The sequence below is a fragment of the Solanum lycopersicum genome, chromosome 1, assembly GCF_036512215.1.
Source record: "Solanum lycopersicum chromosome 1, SLM_r2.1".
In the NCBI taxonomy this organism is placed as follows: domain Eukaryota; kingdom Viridiplantae; phylum Streptophyta; class Magnoliopsida; order Solanales; family Solanaceae; genus Solanum; species Solanum lycopersicum.
In genome coordinates, this window is record NC_090800.1 from 66,352,458 (window position 1) to 66,374,713 (window position 22,256).

Sequence of the window (22,256 nt, forward strand, 5' to 3'; positions counted from 1 at the left end):
ATGCAGAGTGAGAGAATTCTATTGTGTATGCATGTGTACATGTATTTGTATGACACATAATTACTTAGTTAAAATATATTAATTATTTTATGCTAGAATTCTATTGTTACTTCGTATCTGATTATAATATAGTTTCATATCTTGGTATTTATCAAATAATTAATAAATTTTAACTAAGTAATTATGTGTCATAATTTAGTAAATAACTTAACAGTTAAAAAAATTTAATATTGTATCATCAGCATTTTGACAAGATAAATTATTAAAACTATAAAATTCTTAGTAATATTGAACCAAAAAAATAAGTTGAAACACAAAACATTTCGTTCCAATAATAGTTCAAAAATAATATAAGCCTAATTAATCAACATCAACAAATGCATTTTCTGCCTGTTTAGAAAACCCGCCCTTTGGCTTTGTTGGATCATCGCTATGACTAACATATTCATCCTTGTGTTTGTCCATGCCATACTTCCATAACAATGTTCCGTATTTGTTGCGAAGATAGTCGTTCTGAAGACCAACGGATGGAATTTTGATTTCGTCGCTCAATATTCTGCATAAACAGCTACGAACATTCCACAATCACTAATAAAAATATCAAAAAGGATTTGAATGTAGAGAAAATCTAAAAACTAACATTTTTTCAAACAAAAAAAATCGATTCACAAATACTTACAGGCTATCGTTTTGTTGTTGTATAATCTCTTGCGCATATTCAACTGTAAAAGAATGTTGAGGACCTAACAGGTCACCTGTTTCCTTGTGTCACGACCCCAAAACCGAGCCGCGACTGACACCCACACTTACCCTCCTATGTGAGCGAACCAACCAATCTAAACCTTAACATTTCAATGTATATCAACATAAAGTAATGCGGAAGACTTAAACTTATTAATCAAAACCAATTCAATAACTATTATTTCCCAAAATATGGAAGTCATCATCACAAGAACATCTATGATCAAATTACTAAATCTAAGAGTTTCTAAGAAGCTAAAAATACATAAAAGCTAGTCCATGCCGGAACTTCAAGGCATCAAGACATGAAGAGGAAGATCCAGTCCAAGCTAGAAGCATTAGCTCACCCTGATATCCAGAGTAATGAAGACTGGCTAGAATTACTGTTGAGTCGAAGATGACGGCACGTTTGCTGCACTCCACAAATAAACAAGAAGAAAACATAAAAGTAGGGGTCAGTACAAAACACGGGTACTGAGTAGATATCATCGGCCAACTCAAAATAGAAATCAATATATACCAAGTAATATCATAAAATCAACAATGATACTCAACATGTAGCAACAGCAAGTACTATATCATTAACAATTACCGTCAAGTTCACACATGAGGACTCAAGCCTCAATACCATACTCATTTGGGAATTATGTTCATTCGATTGAGTATATTAACATCTTTCAAGATTCATTATCTTTATTTCTCTTGTGTCGGTACGTGACACTTCACTCCCTCATATTCATTAATCCTCTTGTGTCGGTACGTGACACTCCGATCCCCTAAATCTACGTGTCAGTTCGTGACACCCGATCCCCTAAATCTACGTGTCGGTTCGTGACACTTGATTCCCTAAATCTATGTGTCGGTTCGTGACACCCGATCTCCTAAATCTACGTGTCGGTTCGTGACACCCGATCCCCTAAATCTACGTGTCGGTTCGTGACACCCGATCCCCTAAATCTACGTGTCGGTTCGTGACACCCGATCCCCTAAATCTACGTGTCGGTTCGTGACACCCGATCCCCTAAATCTACGTGTCGGTTCGTGACACCTGATCCCCTAATCTCCTTTTTTTCAATTCATCAAGCCTTCTTTCTTACCAAGGCATCATCAATCTCATTATTTTAGTTCATCACGCCTTCTTTTATACCAAGGCCTCATCATTAACAAAGAGATTAGGGTTTTACAAAGATTTGGGATTCAATAACTTCATCATGCTTATATAATCACAATTATATAATTACATTCATGCAAGCATACAATTAAGCACATAGCAGGGTTTACAATATTATCAATACATATCATTCGCTATTAAGAGTTTACAACGAATATCGTAAGAGAAACCATAACCTACGTCCACCGAAGATTAGTGATCAAGCAAGCAATTTCTCAAGCTTTGTTTCTCTCCGTTTCTCGTTCGACTCTCTCTCTCTTTCTCTTGTTCTTTCTATTTTCTTTATTCAAAACCCTCTTTCTTTTACCCTAATTAGCATATAATTAAGAATAAAATATGGCAATAATAACCCACTAATTAACTTAACTCTTTTAACCCCCAAGTAATTAGACTTATTAACATTAACCCACTAACTTTATAATTAAAGCAGGAATAGTCAAAAACGTCCCTTCAAACAATTGAGGAATTCCGACTCAGACTGGGATTTACGTAGCCTGTGACAGCCCGTCGCGCCTGTGACGGCCCGTCGCGCCTGTGACGGCCCGTCGCGCCTGCGACGGTCCGTCCTGCTGCTCCGTCACAGAGTTCAGAGACTCAATTTCTCTGAAGAGTCTGTGACGGTCCGTCTTGCCATTCCGTTACGAAGTTCAAAGAGTCGATTTTCAGTACCCAATTTCAGATTTTCTAAGTGTTTTGAAACGAGACCCTGCGACGGTCTGTCGTGTCCATGACGGTCCATCGTGCCCATGACGGTCCGTCGTGGGGTCCGTCGCCTCAGCCTGTTTTTCCAGAAATAAAATCTGCTGTTCAAAACGACTAAACAAGTCGTTACAATAGATACCAATTTACCCATCGTTCGTCCCCGAACGATCACAAGAAGGAAAACAGGGGCGAAAAGGAGTACCTGAATCTGTAAACAGATGTGGGTATCTTTCTCGCATATCTGCCTCCTTCTCCCAAGTGCCTTCTTCAACGGGTCGATTCTTCCATTGAACTTTGATGGATGCAATCTCCCTTGATCTCAACTTGCGAATTTCTCTATCTAGAACGGCAACAGGTTCCTCCTCATAAGACAAGTTCTCATCAAGCAAAATTGAATCCCAACGGATAATGTAGTTTCCATCCCCATGGTATCTTTTCAACATCGACACATGGAATACCAGATGCACTCCGGACAGCCCTGGAGGCAAGTCTAACTCATAAGCCACCTCCCCTACTCGCTTAAGTACTTCAAATGGACCAATATACCTTGGGCTAAGTTTACCTCGCTTACCAAACCGCATCACCCCTTTCATTGGCGAAAACTTCAACAAGACTTGTTCACCCTCCATAAACTCCAAGTCTCTAACCTTCCAATCTGCATACTCCTTTTGTCTACTTTGCGCCGCTAGAAACTTTTCTTGAATAGATTTCACTTTATCTAACGATTCTCTCAGAAGGTCAGTACCCCAAGGTCTAACTTCAAATGCATCAAACCACCCAATGGGAGACCTACATCTTCTCCCGTATAGTGCCTCAAATGGGGCCATATCAATGCTTGAGTGATAGCTATTGTTGTAGGAGAACTCTGCTAAGGGTAAGAAGCTATCCCACTGACCACCATATTCTATCACACATGCACGAAGCATATCCTCCAACACTTGAATCGTTCGCTCAGACTGACCATCGGTCTGAGGATGGAACGCAGTACTAAGGTCCAACCTAGTACCCAATTCCGCATGCAATGTTTTCCAAAACTTAGAAGTAAACTGCGTACCTCTATCTGATATAATGGAGAGTGGAACCCCATGCAATCGCACCACTTCCGAGATGTAAAGTTTGGCTAACTTCTCTGCATTGTAAGTCACCTTGACCGGAATGAAATGAGCAGACTTAGTTAACCTATCAACAATTACCCAAATAGAATCAAACTTTCCCAATGTCTTTGGAAGACCAACCACGAAATCCATTGCAATCCTTTCCCACTTCCATTCAGGAATGGGCATTCTCTAAAATGTTCCTCCGGGCCTTTGGTGTTCATACTTTACTTGTTGACAGTTTGGACATTTGGCAATAAAATCCACAATATCACGCTTCATTCTACTCCACCAAAAGTGTTGCTTTAGGTCACGGTACATCTTGGTTGCACCCGGATATATCGAATACCTTGAACTATGAGCCTCTGTCAGAATAGTTTCGATTAAATCATCGACGCGGGGTACACATACCCTTCCTTAATCCTCAAAACACCTTCCTCATCGATTGTCGCTTCTTTAGCCTCTCCTTGCAACACTTTATCTCGGATCTGGATCAATTTTTCATCATTAAACTACTTTCCCTTAATCTTGTCAAGGAAGGAAGATCTTGCCTCCACACAAGCTAAAAATCCTCCCTTCTCATTTACTTCTAATCTCATAAGGTCGTTAGCCAGAATCTGAACTTCTCTAGCCAATGGGCGTCTAGAAGCTTGCAAGTGAGCTAGACTTCCCATGCTTCCCGCCTTTCTACTTAAAGCATCCGCTACAACATTCGCCTTCCCCGGATGATACAAAATAGTGATGTCGTAGTCCTTCAGTAGTTCCATCCATCTCCCCTGTCTCAAGTTCAAATCTTTCTGAGTGAAGCCATACTGTAGGCTACGATGATCTGTATAGACCTCACACTTAACCCCATATAAATAGTGTCTCCATTACTTTAATGCAAACACTACCGCGGCCAATTCCAAATCATGAGTTGGATAGTTACGTTCATGCACTTTTAATTGTCTTGAAGCATAAGCAATCACATTCTTCTCTTGCATTAGCACTGCACCCAAACCCGAATAGGATGCATCACAATAGACAATGAAATTCTTACCCTCCACTGGCAAGGTGAGAATTGGTGCAGTAGTTAACAGAGTCTTGAGCTTCTGAAAGCTTTCCTCACACTCATCCAACCATACAAATGGAACATTTTGCTTAGTCAAGTTTGTCAGTTGGGAAGCAATAGAAGAGAATCCCTTGACAAATCGGCGGTAGTAGCTAGCTAAACCAACAAAGCTCCTTATTTCTGACACATTAGTAGGTCTTACCCAATTCTTCACTGTCTCGATCTTAGAAGGATCCACCATCACTCCATCCTTAGAAACCACGTGCCCCAAGAAGGACACTGCATCTAGCCAAAACTCACACTTAGAGAACTTGGCATAAAGCTTTTTCTCCCTCAACATTTCCAATACCATTCTCAAATGCTCCTCATGTTCCTCCTTACTTTTAGAGTATATCAGTATATCATCAATAAATACGATCACAAAGAGATCCAAATATGGCTTAAAAATTCCGTTCATCAAACTCATGAACGCAGCAGGGGAATTCGTAAGACCAAAAGACATCACTACAAATTCGTAATGCCCATACCTGGTTCTAAAAGCAGTCTTTGGCACATCCATTGCCCGTATTTTCAATTGATGATAACCGGATCTCAAGTCAATCTTAGAGAAGACACAAGCACCTTGTAACTGATCGAACAAGTCATCAATGCGAGGAAGAGGATACTTGTTCTTTATGGTTACCTTGTTTAACTGTCGGTAGTCTATGCACATCCGAAAACTCCCATCCTTCTTCTTTACAAACAAAACCGGAGCACCCCAAGGAGATGCACTTGGTCTAATGAAGCCCTTGCTCAACAACTCTTGAAGTTGGGCTTTTAACTCTCTTAACTCCGCGGGAGCCATTCTATAAGGGGGTATAGAAATAGGGCGAGTACCCGGTTCAAGATCAATACAGAAGTCAATATCCCTATCTGGTGGCATACCAGGAAGATCTGCAGGGAACACATCCAGAAACTCACGGACCACCAAAACCGACTCAATCGAAGGTACTTGGGTAGTGTCATCCTTGAGATGTGCCAAAAAAGCTAAACACCCTTTACTAACCATTTTCTTAGCACAAAGAAAGGAGATGATACGCACCAGATTGGAAGTATAGTCACCCTCCCACACTAACGGATCTGTCCCAGGCTTGGCTAACGTCACCATTTTAGTATTACAATCCAAGATCGCAAATTGCGGAGAAAGCCAAGTCATACCCAGAATTACATCAAAATCATCCATTTCAAAGATAACCAAATCTACATAAGTGTTGCTCCCAAAAAAGTTCACCAAACATGACCTATATACCTTTTCAACTACCACAGATTCACCCACCGGAGTAGAAACACGAATAGGCATATCAAGTAATTCACAATGTAAATTTAGACCATTAGCAAATGAGGAAGATACATAAGAAAATGTGGATCCAGGATCAAACAATACAGAAGCCATGCAATCACAAACCAGAAGATTACCTGTGATGACAGCATCAGATGCCTCCGCTTCAGACCGCCCAGGGAAAGCGTAACAATGGGCCCTATCATTTGTCTGTCCATTGCCCCTACCATGTTGTGATGTAGTGGCTCTAGTTTGCCCATTACCTCGGCCATTTTGGTGACCACCATTACCTCGACCACCACGTCCTCCAGAATAACGGCCTCTACCATGACCACCTCTACCTCTAGCTATTGGGGGTCTATAACTCTGTTTGGGACAATTCCGCCTAATATGTCCAGTTTCCCCACATCCATAACACTCTCTAGAGTCAAGAATAGGTCTCTTAGAGAAGTGTTGACCGGTCTGAGGTGGACCCCCAACTACAGTCTGTAGTGAAGACTAAATGGGTCGAACTGAGTAACCTCCGGAACCCTGTCCTCTAGAGTAAGAGCCATTAAACTCACCTCCCTTTCGAAACCTTTTTGATGTTGATGCCATGGTGAATTCATCTGGCTTCACTCCTTCCACCTCTACCACGAAATCTACCACTTCTTGGAAGGATTTTGCCGTAGCCGCTACCTGTAAGGCTGAAATCCGCAACTCTGACCTCAACCCCTTCACAAAACGACGAATCCGCTCTTGTGGACTGAAACAAAGTTGGGTGGCATATCTGGATAGTGCGCGAAACTTAGCCTCATGTGCATTAACCGACATCCTACCTTGATCTAGGCTCAAGAACTCATCCCTTTTCCTATCCCTCAGAGTCCGGGGGATATACTTCTCCATAAACAAGCTAGAGAATGAGGCCCAAGTCATAGGTGGTGCCTCTGTTGGTTGACACTCAACATGTGACCGCCACAACATTTTGGCGTTCCCTTGAAACTGATAACTCACGAACTCAACACCAAACCGTTTTACTATACCCATCTTGTGTAGTAGCTCATGACAGTAAACCAGAAAATCGTAAGCATCCTCAGATTCAGCACCCTTGAAGATTGGAGGTTTCAATTTCAAGAACTTACTGAAAAGTTCATGCTGATCATTTGTCATTATAGGCCCAGTAGTCAGAAGTGGAAACGTGCCTATGTCCAATGAGGCATCCATACGAGGAGCCATAGTGGCTGCATGTTGTACCTCTGAAACCGGAGGTGTTGGTGCAGAAAACACTGGAGGGGCCTGACCCTGATCAGACAACCCACTAAGATAAGCGAGAACCTGATTGATCATCTCTGGGGTAGGTTGGGGTGGCAATTCCTCATTTTGCACTTGTTCATTCTCCCCTTCCTCACCCTCTCTTACCACTTCATCAGTCGGTGGAGGAGTCACCCCCCTAGTATCAGAAGGGCTAGGTGCTCGTCCTCTTCCTCTAGAGGACGTCCTCCCACGACCTCTTCCACGGTCTCTTGCCGCTACTCTTCCTCTAGCTACAGCCCAGTGGCTGGTTCAGACGCACCCTGTCCCGCCGGTGCTGGTGTTGGCGCGGTTGTCGTTCTAGTTCTAACCATCTGCGAAATAGAGTGAAGATGGTCAGATACTGATTTGTATCACCTAGATACCAATTGGATCCAAGTAATAGCACGAAAGAAAGAATGAAAGAATGGAATTTTCCTAAAGTCTTATAGCCTCTCAAAGAAAAGTAAAGGCGTCCCCCTACCGTTCCTTAAGACTCTACTAGACTCGTTCTTGTGTGATGAGACCAACGAACCTAAGGCTCTGATACCAAGTTTGTCACGACCCCAAAACCGAGCCGCGACTGACACCCACACTTACCCTCCTATGTGAGCGAACCAACCAATCTAAACCTTAACATTTCAATGTATATCAACATAAAGTAATGCGGAAGACTTAAACTTATTAATCAAAACCAATTCAATAACTATTATTTCCCAAAATATGGAAGTCATCATCACAAGAACATCTATGATCAAATTACTAAATCTAAGAGTTTCTAAGAAGCTAAAAATACATAAAAGCTAGTCCATGCCGGAACTTCAAGGCATCAAGACATGAAGAGGAAGATCCAGTCCAAGCTAGAAGCATTAGCTCACCCTGATATCCAGAGTAATGAAGACTGGCTAGAATTACTGTTGAGTCGAAGATGACGGCACGTTTGCTGCACTCCACAAATAAACAAGAAGAAAACATAAAAGTAGGGGTCAGTACAAAACACGGGTACTGAGTAGATATCATCGGCCAACTCAAAATAGAAATCAATATATACCAAGTAATATCATAAAATCAACAATGATACTCAACATGTAGCAACAGCAAGTACTATATCATTAACAATTACCGTCAAGTTCACACATGAGGACTCAAGCCTCAATACCATACTCATTTGGGAATTATGTTCATTCGATTGAGTATATTAACATCTTTCAAGATTCATTATCTTTATTTCTATTGTGTCGGTACGTGACACTTCACTCCCTCATATTCATTAATCCTCTTGTGTCGGTACGTGACACTCCGATCCCCTAAATCTACGTGTCGGTTCGTGACACCGATCCCCTAAATCTACGTGTCGGTTCGTGACACCCGATCCCCTAAATCTACGTGTCAGTTCGTGACACCCGATTCCCTAAATCTACGTGTCGGTTCCTGACACCCGATCTCCTAAATCTACGTGTCGGTTCGTGACACCCGATCCCCTAAATCTACGTGTCGGTTCATGACACCCGATCCCCTAAATCTACGTGTTGGTTTGTGACACTCGATCCCCTAATCTCCTTCTTTCAATTCATCAAGCCTTCTTTCTTACCAAGGCATCATCAATCTCATTATTTTAGTTCATCACGCCTTCTTTTATACCAAGGCCTCATCATTAACAAAGAGATTAGGGTTTTACTAGATTTGGGATTCAATAACTTCATCATGCTTATATAATCACAATTATATAATTACATTCATGCAAGCATACAATTAAGCACATAGCAGAGTTTACAATATTATCAATACATATCATTCACTATTAAGAGTTTACTACGAATATCGTAAGAGAAACTATAACCTACCTCCACCGAAGATTAGTGATCAAGCAAGCAATTTCCCAAGCTTTGTTTCTCTCTGTTTCTCGTTCGACTCTCTCTCTCTCTCTTTCTCTTGTCCTTTCTATTTTCTTTATTCAAAATCCTCTTTATTTTACCCTAATTAGCATATAATTAAGAATAAAAGATGGCAATAATAACCCACTAATTAACTTAAGGTTACCTCTTTTAACCCCCAAGTAATTAGACTTATTAACATTAACCCACTAACTTTATAATTAAAGCAGGAATAGTCAAAAACGTCCCTTAAAACAATTGAGGAATTCTGACTCAGACTGGGATTTACGCAGCCTGTGACGGCCCGTCGCGCCTGTGACGGACCGTCGCAGGCTGCTCCGTCACAGAGTTCAGAGACTCAATTTCTCTCAAGAATCTGTGACGGTCCGTCACACCTGTGACGGTCCGTCCTGCCATTCCGTTACGAAGTTCAGAGAGTCGATTTTCAGTACCCAATTTCAGATTTTCTAAGTGTTTTGAAACGAGACCCTGCGACGGTCCGTCGTGCCCATGACGGTCCGTCGTGGGGTCCGTCGCCTCAGCCTGTTTTTCCAGAAATAAAATCTGCTGTTCAAAACGACTAAACAGGTCGTTACACCTTGTCTTTGTTCGCCTCCAAAGATAACCAATTAATTCTATCTGTTTTATCAAAAAAGTCGCTATCATGTCGATAGTTAGGAAGCATTACAGACAACTGATTAATCTCTTCAGGAGGCACTCTTTTCCTTGACCCACAAGATGAGTTATACACATGTATTAACCTTTTTTTTCAAAACAACCACAGCCAACACCAAATGAAAATCTTTGCCACAATTAATAGGAATATAAACCTCATCACTAGGCATCGAAGCAGGTATCAAAAATCCATTAATAATATCTTTTATAGACCTTTCATAACCAGTTATAGCAATACCACGGCCAATATATTGTTGTGTGGTCAAATATTCATCAACAGGTGCACAATAATACCTATTATATACAATATTGATGTATGACATAAACAAGCAGTTGACCGTAGTGTATCTGTATTGATCCAAGCCTCTTAATTTTGACTTCTTCCGTAGATAATAAAAAATCACATCTAGATGTTGTTACAAATATAAAACAACACAATATGAAATATGCACTCTTTGAAAAATAAATAAAAGATTGAATATAGGTATAAATAAATTTGTCAGTAGATCATTAAATAATATGAACGATCTATATATTGTATTATTTAAATAATTTAAATGCATAATGTACCTTATCAGTCCAACATTTCATTGAATGTGACATGGTATAAAACCAGTTCTTGTCAACAGGAAATGCGACAACAAAATCCATATAATCAAAGCCAAATTTAGACAATTTGCCTCTATATTTATCATCATCAAGTTTCCTATAATAAATAATTTTAATTCAAAAATAAAGTACTTAATAAAATGATTTTATAAAAAAGCATTATTAATAAAAACTTACTTATTGGCATGTGATTTAAGGAATCCCTTTTTAATCCAGTCTAAAAACTATTTCATTACAAACGAATGTACATAGGGAGACTGCAAAACCTTAGAAGGCACCCTGTTACGCTGAGCAGGAGTTTTAGTATCAACATCACTGACACCAAGCTGGGAGGGTAGCTGACTGTCCGATAACAAATCATCACTCCAAGTAAGTTGTAGAGGAATGACTGCATCCAATAGGTTGACATCCAATGCCATTGCTTCATTTTCAGGTGTAAAGGAGATCGATGAGGTAGAATCCTGTCATATCAAATAATTAACAAACACATTATATTTTCAATAACTTATGCAACTTAAAATATACTAATTTTTTTCAACTTGTTTTTTCAATATGCCAGCAACATGATCTAAAATAAATAAAAATATTTAAACAAATAAAGTATCTGTTAGTATTTTAATATATATTATGCAGTCAGCGATACTTAAAAAAAGTAATAAATTTAATACAATAATTTATAAACCAAAATTCATGATTAAAAACATCATATATATTTTTACGGTAAAAAAAATAAGGCAATTGCTGATCACATACAGTATTTAAATATAAATTGATGGAATAAGGTATCAACCATTTGAAAAGATACTTTATTGCAGAATATGAATAATAAAGTATCAATCAATGCATTCAGTATCAGATTTTTTATTACCTTCATTACATCTTCTGTTTGTTTTTCAACCTCCACTGCAGTTTCAGCAACATCATCAACAGTTGCAAAATTCGTATGCTTTGGTGAAACAGTCGGATGAGTAGAGTTATTCTATTAATGTGCATTGTGCAGTCAGTGATACTTAAAAAATAAAGTAATCAACTTCATAAATTAAAGTATATACCAAATACATGATTTAGATCATCCTTTATATTCTATAACTAAACAATTAGTTAATCAATGATACACAATTGTCATATAAAAATTGATGGATTAGAGTATCAAGTATACAAAATAATACTTTATTAAACTTTCTAATGTACAAAAATATTAAGGTATCTTCAAATAAATTAAGTATAATATACTTAAATACCTTTGTTACATCTTCAGAAGATACCTTTTGTTTTTCAGCAACATCTGAATTTTCAGCAGCATCGTCTACAGTTGCTTCATTAGAGTTACTAGAATTGAATTGTGTACCAAAATTTTCTTTTGCCACAGAATCATTCATCATGTGTTGCGATGTCACTCCTCCCATATCCTTCAATTTTTTAAAAAACAACGTCACTTAAAAACCCAAAAAGAAATAACAAAAATTAAAATATAACCTTCTCAGATTTGTTTTCTCTCGCAGCAACAGCTATCAACAATTCTGAATGGTTACTCTTTATTAATGCCTCAAGAGCTTTAACTTTACTATCAAGATCTCCAAATTTTTGGTCAACCTATAATCAAAATTAACATATAATAAATAGTAACACTAAAACACATAAGAGTTTAAATTGTTTGATTACTTACATAAGACTTCATGAACTTCTTCAAATCATCAATTTCTAAACTGCCCAAACTTGTTTTTTCATTGAATGAATTTGGAGAAACACCAACACCAACTACATTCTCAGATCCTTTTTGTTGTGGTTCTGGATTTTGGAATGAATGATATGATTGCTTATATGGTTCCTTCTGTGCTTTTGAAATTCTTGATAGATCATACTTATGTGGATGTGCAATCTTTATTCTCTTGTGTTTTGGTGGGGTTGTTCCTACATTAACACCTCTTGATGTTCTCTTTAACAGAATATCTGGAGGTTTTGTTGTGAAGTCTTCAAAATCAGAAACCTCCTCCACATGCACATCATCATTATCTGGAATTGATGAAAGTGATTGGTTTGGAGGTACATAATTGATATCTGGTAACCCAAGAGGTGATATTTTCTCAGGAGTTGGCTGAACATTCAATCCAAAAAAATAATTAATTAAAGACAATAAACATATTAAAGTTGTATTCCATAATAAAACTAATTAATTAAGAAAGCTGTATTGAATTAATTACCTTTGAAAAAATTGTTTCCATGAAAAACTCAAACTTGGGCTTCAAACCAACAACTTGCCAGTTGCAAATCTTCGGTATACCATTTACTTCTTTGACAGCAATATCGGTGTTTATCGTAGAAGCACATTCATAAATTCATATATTAAGTGCATATGGAAATCCATTCAATCGATACAATTTTTTGGAGGGTTTGTACTTTTTTCGAAAAGATTTCATTAACTTTTCAAAATCAACTATACCCCAAGGAAACTATTGGTAACTACCTTCTTCCACTATATAGAAGTCTTCAATAGGAATTGGTGTATTATCAGGTTGGGAATACAAAAATGTATGGATAAAATAAAGTATAGCCATCTGAAGGGCATTCTCAATATTTTCCCATTGACCTACCGTAAACCGGTCTACCAATCTTTGTTTGTTAACATTATATTTAGTATCAGGAAAATATCTTTCAACTAACCTACCGATTTTTGAGTCCGGATATGTAAAGTCTTTTACATTACCTTTACAATTCAAACCAGTTACAATTGTAAATTCACTGATACTAAATTTCAACACATTCCCTTTGGCATGGAGAATGTGAATCTCTTCATCAAAATTATCATGCTCAATCTCTAACAAGTATAAACACTTAGTAATTTGGCCTTTGTAATTGCATCTAGGGATATTTAGGTATGGTGCAAAAATTGTTTCTTTGAATAAATTCATACCTTCAACCTTGATAGATGATACTAAGTGTTCAACAAAATTCGTGTCGTATATTGGATCAAACTTTAATGCATTAGTTGGAATATGTTTAATGACGTAATTCATATTCTGCAATAAAACAAATAAAATTTTATCAAATTGTAACATATATAAAAAAGTTTATAAACTATTGAGCGCATATAATAATATTAATGTTATAAATGATACTAAAAATTGCCTAATGCTGATACTAAGTATAAATAAGACGGTTAACATGACACTTAAAAAATACTATTTGAAACTATATATAAACGAAATATTAAATTTAAGTATATTTCTTTGCTACATTAAATTTCATGTTTAACACATAAAAAGATACTCAAATACACAATTTAAATTAGATACTTAAATTTTTATATACTTATCAATAATTCATATAAATATGTTACTTACATAACAGATGTATGACAGTATGATACACATATACTATTATTTGATACCTTAATATATACGAAATATAAGTAAACATAAAATAAAAAATCATTCTATCATGAGCACCAAAGAAATGGTACTTAATAAAATCAATTGAACATACTAACAAATTTATTCAAAAATCATGATAAGATTAAAACGATACTTAACACAATTCATCTTATACTAAATATAAATAAACAGGTCAACATGATACTTACAAAAATACTATTTGAAACTATATATAAATGAAATATTAAAATTAAATATATTTCTTTGATACACTAAATTTCATGTCTAACGCATATAAAGATACTCAAATTCACAATTTAAATTAGATACTTAAATTTTTATATACTTATCAATAATTCATATAAATATGATACTTAAATAACAGATGTATGACAGTATGATACACATATACTATTATTTGATACCTTAATATATACGAAATAAAAATAAAAATAAAACAAAGAATCATTCTATCAACATGATACTTACAAAATACTATTTGAATCTATATATAAACGAAATATTAAATTTAAATATGTTTCTTTGATACATTAAATTTCATGTCCAACACATAAAAAGATACTCAATTTCACAATTTAAATTTGATACTTAAATTTTAGCACCAAAAAAATGATACTTAATAAAATTAATTGAACAGACTAACAAATATATTCAAAAATCATGATAAGATTAAAATGATACTTAATACAATTCATCTGATACTAAATATAAATAAACAGGTTAACATGATACTTACAAAATACTATTTGAATCTATGTATAAACTAAATATTAAATTTAAATATGTCTCTTTGATACATTAAATTTCATGTCCAACACATAAAAAGATACTCAAATTCACAATTTAAATTTGATACTTAAATTTTTATATACTTATCAATAATTCATATAAATATGATACTTAAATAACAGATGTATGACAGTATGATACACATATACTATTATTTGATACCTAAATATAAGTAAAAATAAAACAAAGAATCATTCTAACATGAGCACCAAAAAAATGATACTTCATAAAAATAATTGAACATACTAACAAATATATACAAAAATCATGATAAGATTGATTTACTATTTCACCTAACATTTTCATATCTATAGTGTTTTCTGCTATAGATATATCCCTATCTCTGTGTATCAATATCTTGTCTTTAACTGCTTTCTATGTGATTTGTGAATGTACTCGGTTTATGGTTTATGAATGCAATGATATCATAATAAAAACTGTAGTTTTTAGATGATGAAAATTGATGTGTTTGACTTCATAGATTTACAATTGTCGATTACATAGATAAGTTTATCTTGTTTGAAATGACTTGGTTGATTTGAAAGATGGTTTATTCATCTCGATGACTTGAGATCGATCATTGTTTAGGATTTTTCTACTAGCACACTAATATCATCAATTCTATCAATAATTTGAGCAAACTAAAACAAATTTTAATTCATCTATGTGAGCCTCATATCAATCCTCAAAATATTGTACCAAAATCAAAACAAATTCAATTTTTGTGTTCTCATCAACCACTTTAGGCGAGAAAGATTCGATGGAAGAATCATGTAGTTTTTTTTCTTTTTTAATTCAGTGAATAATACAATTCACTAAAACAAATTTTAATTCATCCATGTGAAGCCTCATATCAATCCTCAGAATATTGTACCAAAATAAAAACAAATTCAATTTTTGTGTTCTCATCAACCACTTTAGGCAAGAAAGATTCGATGGAAGAATCATGTAGTTTTTTTTCTTTTCAAATTCACTGAATATTACAATTCATAAGACTAAAACAGTTCATCAGACTAATACTAATTTATCAAACTAACTAAAAAAAATTACATATACAATATAAACGATACTTAACAATCAGAATCAAAATACTAAAGAAACAACTTGAAAATAATGATGTACATGGGAAACAAATTTACATACCGTTTGTAATGTTGGTCGAACAATAGGAGGTGTCGCCTTTCTACTCCTCTTTTTTGGAGTTTTCGTGTCTTTAGATGTAGATGCATGTTTGTTTTTTTAAGAATTTTTTTGCTAGAGCTTGGTTTTTTCATGACCATAGTTTGATGCAACTATAAAGAATCCAGATCTACATAGAATTTGATTATGAAGATCAACAATAAAAAATTTTGAACAATAACCACAGAAAATATAAAAAAACGGAAAAAAAATTGAAAAATATCAATGTGGATGATGATATACCATCACAGAAAATACAAAAAAAGGGGGAAAATTAAAAAATAGTAATAAAGATGATGATATACCTGATTTAGGACTCAAATTCAGAAGAGTATTGAATTTCAAATTTGATTTACAATTTTTAACTAAAATTAGGGGGGAAATTTTGAGAGTAGCTTTTGGGGGAAGGCGAAAATCTTGGGAAATACGGTAATTTTGGGGAAGGTGATTTTTTGGGGAAAGGAATCGGATGTTGGGAAGGTACGTTCTGTTTTACCTTGGTAAGGTTAAACTAACTTCTTAATATTCCAATGTATAAAATTTAATTAGTATCATTTGGGATAAAAAAGAGATTTTTGCAATTTAATACATTAGGGAATTAATGAAATTAAATAAATTAAAGTAGTGTAGTTTAGTAATTTTTCCCTATATTTTTTCATTAGTTTTTATTGGCCCACGGGCTGACCCTACCAATATTTATCAAGTCCCACAAATCAGCATACTTATTCAGGCCGAACTAAAAAGTTCTTTTCTTAAATGAGGTCCAAAAATTTTAGCCAACACTATTCAATTCCGAGTTAGGCCTGACATGCCCAACGAGCATAGCCCATGTTAACAGCCCTAGGTATAGATGATAAGTTTATTAAAGACAACAACTTGATCTTAACGGTAAAAATAAGGTTTTAACTAATAAAAAACCAAAGTTGAGAATTATTTTTTAACCTTTTCTCTTTAAAATATGACATTGCAATTAATTTTCATGTCGTAGAAAAAGAATTAGAAGTTATTTTTCTTGTCAAGATATATCTCGGATATATATCTTTTGAAGCAAATAGATAATTTTTGAAATTACTTTGAAATGGAGCAATTTCGGATAATATCCTTCAATTTTAATCTTACATAATTAAAATTAAAGGACATTCAAATATGAATATTATTAATATTATTTTTGTAAAGATGTATAATCAAATACAATTCAAAACTACATAATTTTAAATAGAGAAAATATTGAAATCATTAATCAAATACTATTTAAAATTTTATTAATAACAATAACATTCATGAAATATTAATTTTATACCTAATGAAATAATTTATTATCACATAACTATATATAATTTATTTTTTTGTTTTAAAAATAATAAACTTATGAATCAATATTGGGCTGTAAGGGTCAAAAGACACTTGAAATGACGTGGAGATCCCAATAGTGATGGGTAGCGCTCTTGTGATGACGCGCAATACCCAATAACCTCTCTCCAGGTCAGCAACAAGACGTGACCGGCTAATTCCAGTCACCATCTTACTCACACACTCCAACACTTTATCTTCATATGCAACTGGTTCCGCCATTAACCAGTTAACTTCATCCGCCACTATAAATAGTTTTCCCCCCTCATTTCACCACTGAAAAGTGAAAACTATTAGAGAGAAATTGAAAACTTTGAACGCTTTTTTCTTTCTGTTGTTTCAATCTTCTTTTTCTGGTGATTTTACAGAGGTGTTTTGTGTGTGGTGTTGATCAATTATAAGGAAGAAATCATGTTTCTGGTGGATTGGTTCTATGGAGTGTTGGCATCACTAGGGTTGTGGCAGAAGGATGCGAAGATCTTGTTTTTAGGGCTTGATAATGCTGGCAAAACTACCTTGCTTCATATGTTGAAAGATGAGGTTTGTTTTGTTTCTCTCATTCCTTTTTTTAAAGTCTAAATTCAATGAAGAACTGAGAAACATCTTACCTATAGATGACCTTTTAGGTGATACTAAGCTTAGCTGTTACATCAGGTACGTGTTTCTCAAAATCCTGATTAGCGACTAAACTAATGAATTTTAAAAAAAAATTATAGAACCTGAATTATTCCTAAACAGTCGATGATTACTAGCATTAGAATCAAATGCACTAGGTGATTCTTCTCGTTTGTGCGCCTTGATGGACAGAGTTATCCTGTGGAAATTGGAATTAGTTGGAGGCTTGAACTTATATTGAATGCGGATAATATAAATTATGTAATATTTTCTGACTTTTTAATAATTGTCAATTAAAAAGAGATATTTTCTCATTTTTTGTTATAATTGCATCCATTGAAGCAGCCATTGGCCTGGCTATTATTTCATCAGTTCACCATAACAGAAAATCAAATTGTATCAACTAATTAAATTTATTGGATAATTAATATTAATTTTCTAGATTCTAATAAAGCTGTCCCGGACACCACCTGGAACGAGATGAATACAAAAGATTGGTATAGCTGACCTCAACTAGCTTCCAATGGAGTCTATTATAAATATGTTTGTGCATATGTGGAGTTGATTTTGCATAATGTGTTTTAAGTACATGGTGTTTATTGATGGAGACAGTAAATGTATTGTATGCTTACGAGGTTGAGTAATTGAAACCAGTTGATTGAATTTTTTATTGGTATCACTATTTTGCTTAAAAGAGTCTGAGCTGTATTGCTTGCTGACTACATTCATGTTAAAATTGATGCAGAGATTGGTGCAGCATCAACCTACACAGTACCCCACATCAGAGGAGTTGAGTATTGGGAATATCAAGTTCAAGGCTTTTGATTTAGGGGGACACCAGATTGCTAGAAGAGTCTGGAGAGACTATTATGCCAAGGTGAATACTTATATGGTTAAGAACAGCTGGTTTACTCATTCCGAAACGGGTTATTGTGTATACTTTCTAGTTGTGTAGACATGTCGTTTTGGAATCCAAGTTGTGACATTTTGGCTTTAATCAGGTTCAATGTTGTGCATCATTAACATCATGGTTTTTTTTGGGAAATCAGTATTGACATGAATGCTATGCAAGTCTGTTGTAATTACTTCCATAATTTGCGTTGCCCATACTCTACTGCTGCTTGACAAGCAGGTTTTATTATTTGCAGGTGGACGCTGTTGTTTATCTTGTGGACGCAAATGACAGAGAGAGGTTTCCAGAGGCAAAGAAGGAATTGGATGGGCTTCTGTCAGATGAGTCGTTAACAAATGTCCCATTTCTCATTTTGGGAAACAAGATTGATATACCATATGCTGCCTCAGAAGATGAGCTGCGTTATCACTTGGGCCTAACTGGTGTGACCACTGGCAAGGGTAACATCAACCTTGCTGGTACCAATGTCCGTCCAATTGAGGTGTTTATGTGCAGCATTGTGCGCAAGATGGGATATGGTGAGGGTTTCAAGTGGATGTCGCAATACATCAAGTAGGAGAGTCAACCATGACGAACTTGTTGGCAAAGTTCCTCTTCTGTGATCCCAATCGGTTGGTTGGGTTGCGAGGGGGGCAAGAACACAGAGAACTTCTCCCAATCAGGAAAGTAGCATGTCAGGTTACATTGTATTGGATAAACGCTACAGCTTTGCACTAGCTTGTTTCTAGTTTTATCTTTACTCTTTTCGGATAGAAAGTTTGTACAGGGAAAGGACAATAATGAAAGAAGGGCACTCCTTGTTCTTTATCCTTGCAATATATGGCTCATTTCTTGGGTAAACTTTTTACTCAATTCAATTTCCTTCAAGTAATGAAACACTCCAGTCTTTTACTTAGGGGACCTAATAATCGTATCCTATGCAACAATAACATATTTTCTGAACTAGCAACAGTCTTATAACCAAACATATACAACCTCCAAACAATTTTCAAAAAATTAGAGATTTTAGATTATGTCTTCTCTTTCATCTTATCTTCTCTTCCCACAAATCGTAATTGTTCTCACTAAGGGTGTACATGGTCGAGTTAGTTCGGAGGTTTTCAAATGTCAAATCAAATCATTTTTATTGAATTTTTAAATCTATAGACCAAGTTAATTAAGTTTGAATTTTCAACCTCGGGTTTCATAATTGGACTATTTCTAACACTAGAAATATTTCATGTTGAGTTAAAATATAAGAAACTTTAGAGTTAAAGATTCAATCAATGAGAGCTCGATAGGAAATTTTAATAGTTTTGAAGGGGCATGTCGATCTGAATGAATCATTTCCACATATCAAACTTTTCATTTTTCAATCTTATAATATTTATTTACTACTTTCTCTATCCCTAATTATTTTTTTTATTTTTGAATTTCGACCCTATTAATCATGAAAAGGATGAATTAAAAAAATTTAAGATTTTCAAGAAGTTATATTTTTTTTAAGTAATTAATTGAGGGTATAATATATAAAAATAAATTGTCTTTTTTTTATTTGTCAAGATGGACAAAAAATTACAGACAAATATAAAAGAAAAAGTGAACAAATAATTAGGAATCGAAGATGTAATGTATAATTCTCGGGGATTGGAGCTTAGAATACTCGGACAAACATCAAATCTAATGCAAACGTCCATCATCGTGGCTCTAAAGCTCCATGCGGTTTTCCTTTACTCACAATACTATCTTTATCTCGTTTTTATTTATCTTTTCCAACATACTTATTTGTTAATAACTAAATCTAACAAGTTAAGATAAATGTTCTTGACTTTATACAATCATCTATACCATTTTCCTGATAAACCAGTCTATAAACTTGCATGTATTTGAATGTCGTGTGAATTTTATTTGTAGGCATAAAATAAACATTCAGCAGATATACAATGAGATACACCAAATATACATTTCTCTTCCTTGTTATAATTGGTGCCTTCGGCATTGTTGCATAACTTTTTTTTGTGTAAACAATCTACAAAATATGGAGACTAAAAACTAAAATATAGACTTCAATGGTAGAAAAAGTAATTTCAAATGTGAATAATCTAAGGAGGAATAGAAATTTCTAAAAAAATGAGGTTATGAGATTGAAATTGGCTATCCCATGAAAAAAGACAAAATAAGGGACTCACTTTTCCTTAAATCTGCTATTCATGCTAATCTAGGTAAAAAGTTGATAATGTTTATACCAAGAATAATATTAGTTTTATATATTTACCCTATATAAAAACGCCATTAAAAGATTCAAGGCATCCGAGATCAACTACTTATTGTGCCATTGAATCCAAAATCATTGTTCATGACTATCATTGAAGCGTTTGTGATACTTACATGGGCTCGATTATATGGTCCATGCCCCCCATTTGATAATAGGATAGTCTAGCCAAAGCATATAATCATTACATATCATGAAATCAGTACTGCAAATATTTGACATCTTAGTCAGGCAAGACACTCGCGGAGACCACACTTAACCTCCCACAACAGGTACAACATGTCAAACTGTGAGTGCCAACCCACACTTTTCTAAAACATTTGGAGGGTCGAAGCTGCGATGATAACACAATCTACCAATTTACAACATCTCTACCAATGTACAAACTGATTTGCACAATAAGCACACATAACCTATTTTTTTCAGTAGCTTCAACCAGGCAACTCTTTCGTTCTATAGGATCACGTCTGTGGGAGGGGACAGGGGCAATATCACAATGCTTTTTGGAGGGTGGTTGTTGGCCTGGGTTACTGCTGTAGCTCCAAATATTTCAGGGAAGTACTTGTTCCTCATCTTCTTAACCCATCTAGTTATCAGGATTGATAAGCCTTTTGTATTCCAGCTGCAAAATAGCAAATATGGTGAATGTCAAGTGATGAATAACATCTTGAAATCTGTCTCCCCAATTCATCAATCGAAAAAAGATAACAGCAAAAAAAGAACTTCCTTAAAGATAACAGAAAAAAAGGGCTTCCTTACCGAAGCATTATTGTGTGCCATCTTCATCCTACTATATTCTTCTTGTGCTCGCTTTGAACGAAACATGGCCTGAACTCGTACAACAGACCTTTCAACACGCTCTTCAGCTTGTTTCCTACTGGCTCGAAAGAAGTCTTCCACCTCACCATCAGGTTTGATATCCACTGATTCACTAGATTGAACCTGAAGACCACGAAAGCCTTTCCTCTTCAAACGCCATCGCAAGACTGCCTTTTCAAGCACCCCAACAGACCAAACTATCTTGCGATACTGCTTCCGTTCTTTGTAACCACGGAATACGGCCTGCATAAACCAGAGTCGATTTCACTATTTCAATCTGTCCCATCTGCTTACTATAAGTAGTTACCTTATCCATCCACCCACCCCCCCCACCCCCAAAAAAAAGAATCTACAGCTAAGTTGCTCGGACTCTTCAAAAATGTCGACAGGTGCGTGTTGGATCCTCCATCAATAGTGTATCTTTGAAGGATCCGACACGGGTGT

The 22,256-nt window shown here is 35.4% G+C and overlaps 3 protein-coding genes across 5 annotated transcripts in view; 1 reads left to right on the top strand and 2 right to left on the bottom strand.

The window, feature by feature from the left end:
- Positions 1 to 360: 360 nt before the first annotated feature.
- Positions 361 to 17,436, bottom strand: LOC138345228 (uncharacterized). The gene is made up of 12 exons (XM_069294728.1): positions 17,329 to 17,436; positions 13,416 to 13,521; positions 13,209 to 13,319; positions 12,706 to 12,794; positions 12,171 to 12,599; positions 11,981 to 12,097; positions 11,746 to 11,913; positions 11,373 to 11,483; positions 10,745 to 10,965; positions 10,509 to 10,601; positions 10,109 to 10,189; positions 361 to 556 (listed from the first exon to the last, which is right to left on the bottom strand). Exons 1-12 carry the CDS (start codon positions 17,434 to 17,436, stop codon positions 361 to 363), a joined length of 1,830 nt encoding a protein of 609 aa, XP_069150829.1.
- A 72-nt stretch (positions 17,437 to 17,508) lies between these two features.
- SAR2 (GTPase) lies at positions 17,509 to 19,556 on the top strand. The gene is made up of 3 exons (NM_001247711.1): positions 17,509 to 17,754; positions 18,575 to 18,706; positions 18,978 to 19,556. Exons 1-3 carry the CDS (start codon positions 17,626 to 17,628, stop codon positions 19,296 to 19,298), a joined length of 582 nt encoding a protein of 193 aa, NP_001234640.1. The 5' UTR covers positions 17,509 to 17,625; the 3' UTR covers positions 19,299 to 19,556.
- A 1,602-nt stretch (positions 19,557 to 21,158) lies between these two features.
- The window catches only part of LOC101055610 (calmodulin-binding transcription factor SR3), a 33,243-nt gene continuing 32,145 nt past the window's right edge, over positions 21,159 to 22,256 (bottom strand). For all 3 annotated transcript variants that reach the window (XM_010320393.3, XM_010320397.3, NM_001279320.2), the window contains 2 exons: positions 21,753 to 22,055; positions 21,159 to 21,615 (listed from right to left, as the gene is read on the bottom strand). In XM_010320393.3, the coding sequence (XP_010318695.1) occupies positions 21,580 to 21,615; positions 21,753 to 22,055 (339 nt within the window). In that variant the 3' untranslated portion in view covers positions 21,159 to 21,579. The remainder of the gene's footprint in view (positions 21,616 to 21,752; positions 22,056 to 22,256) is intronic.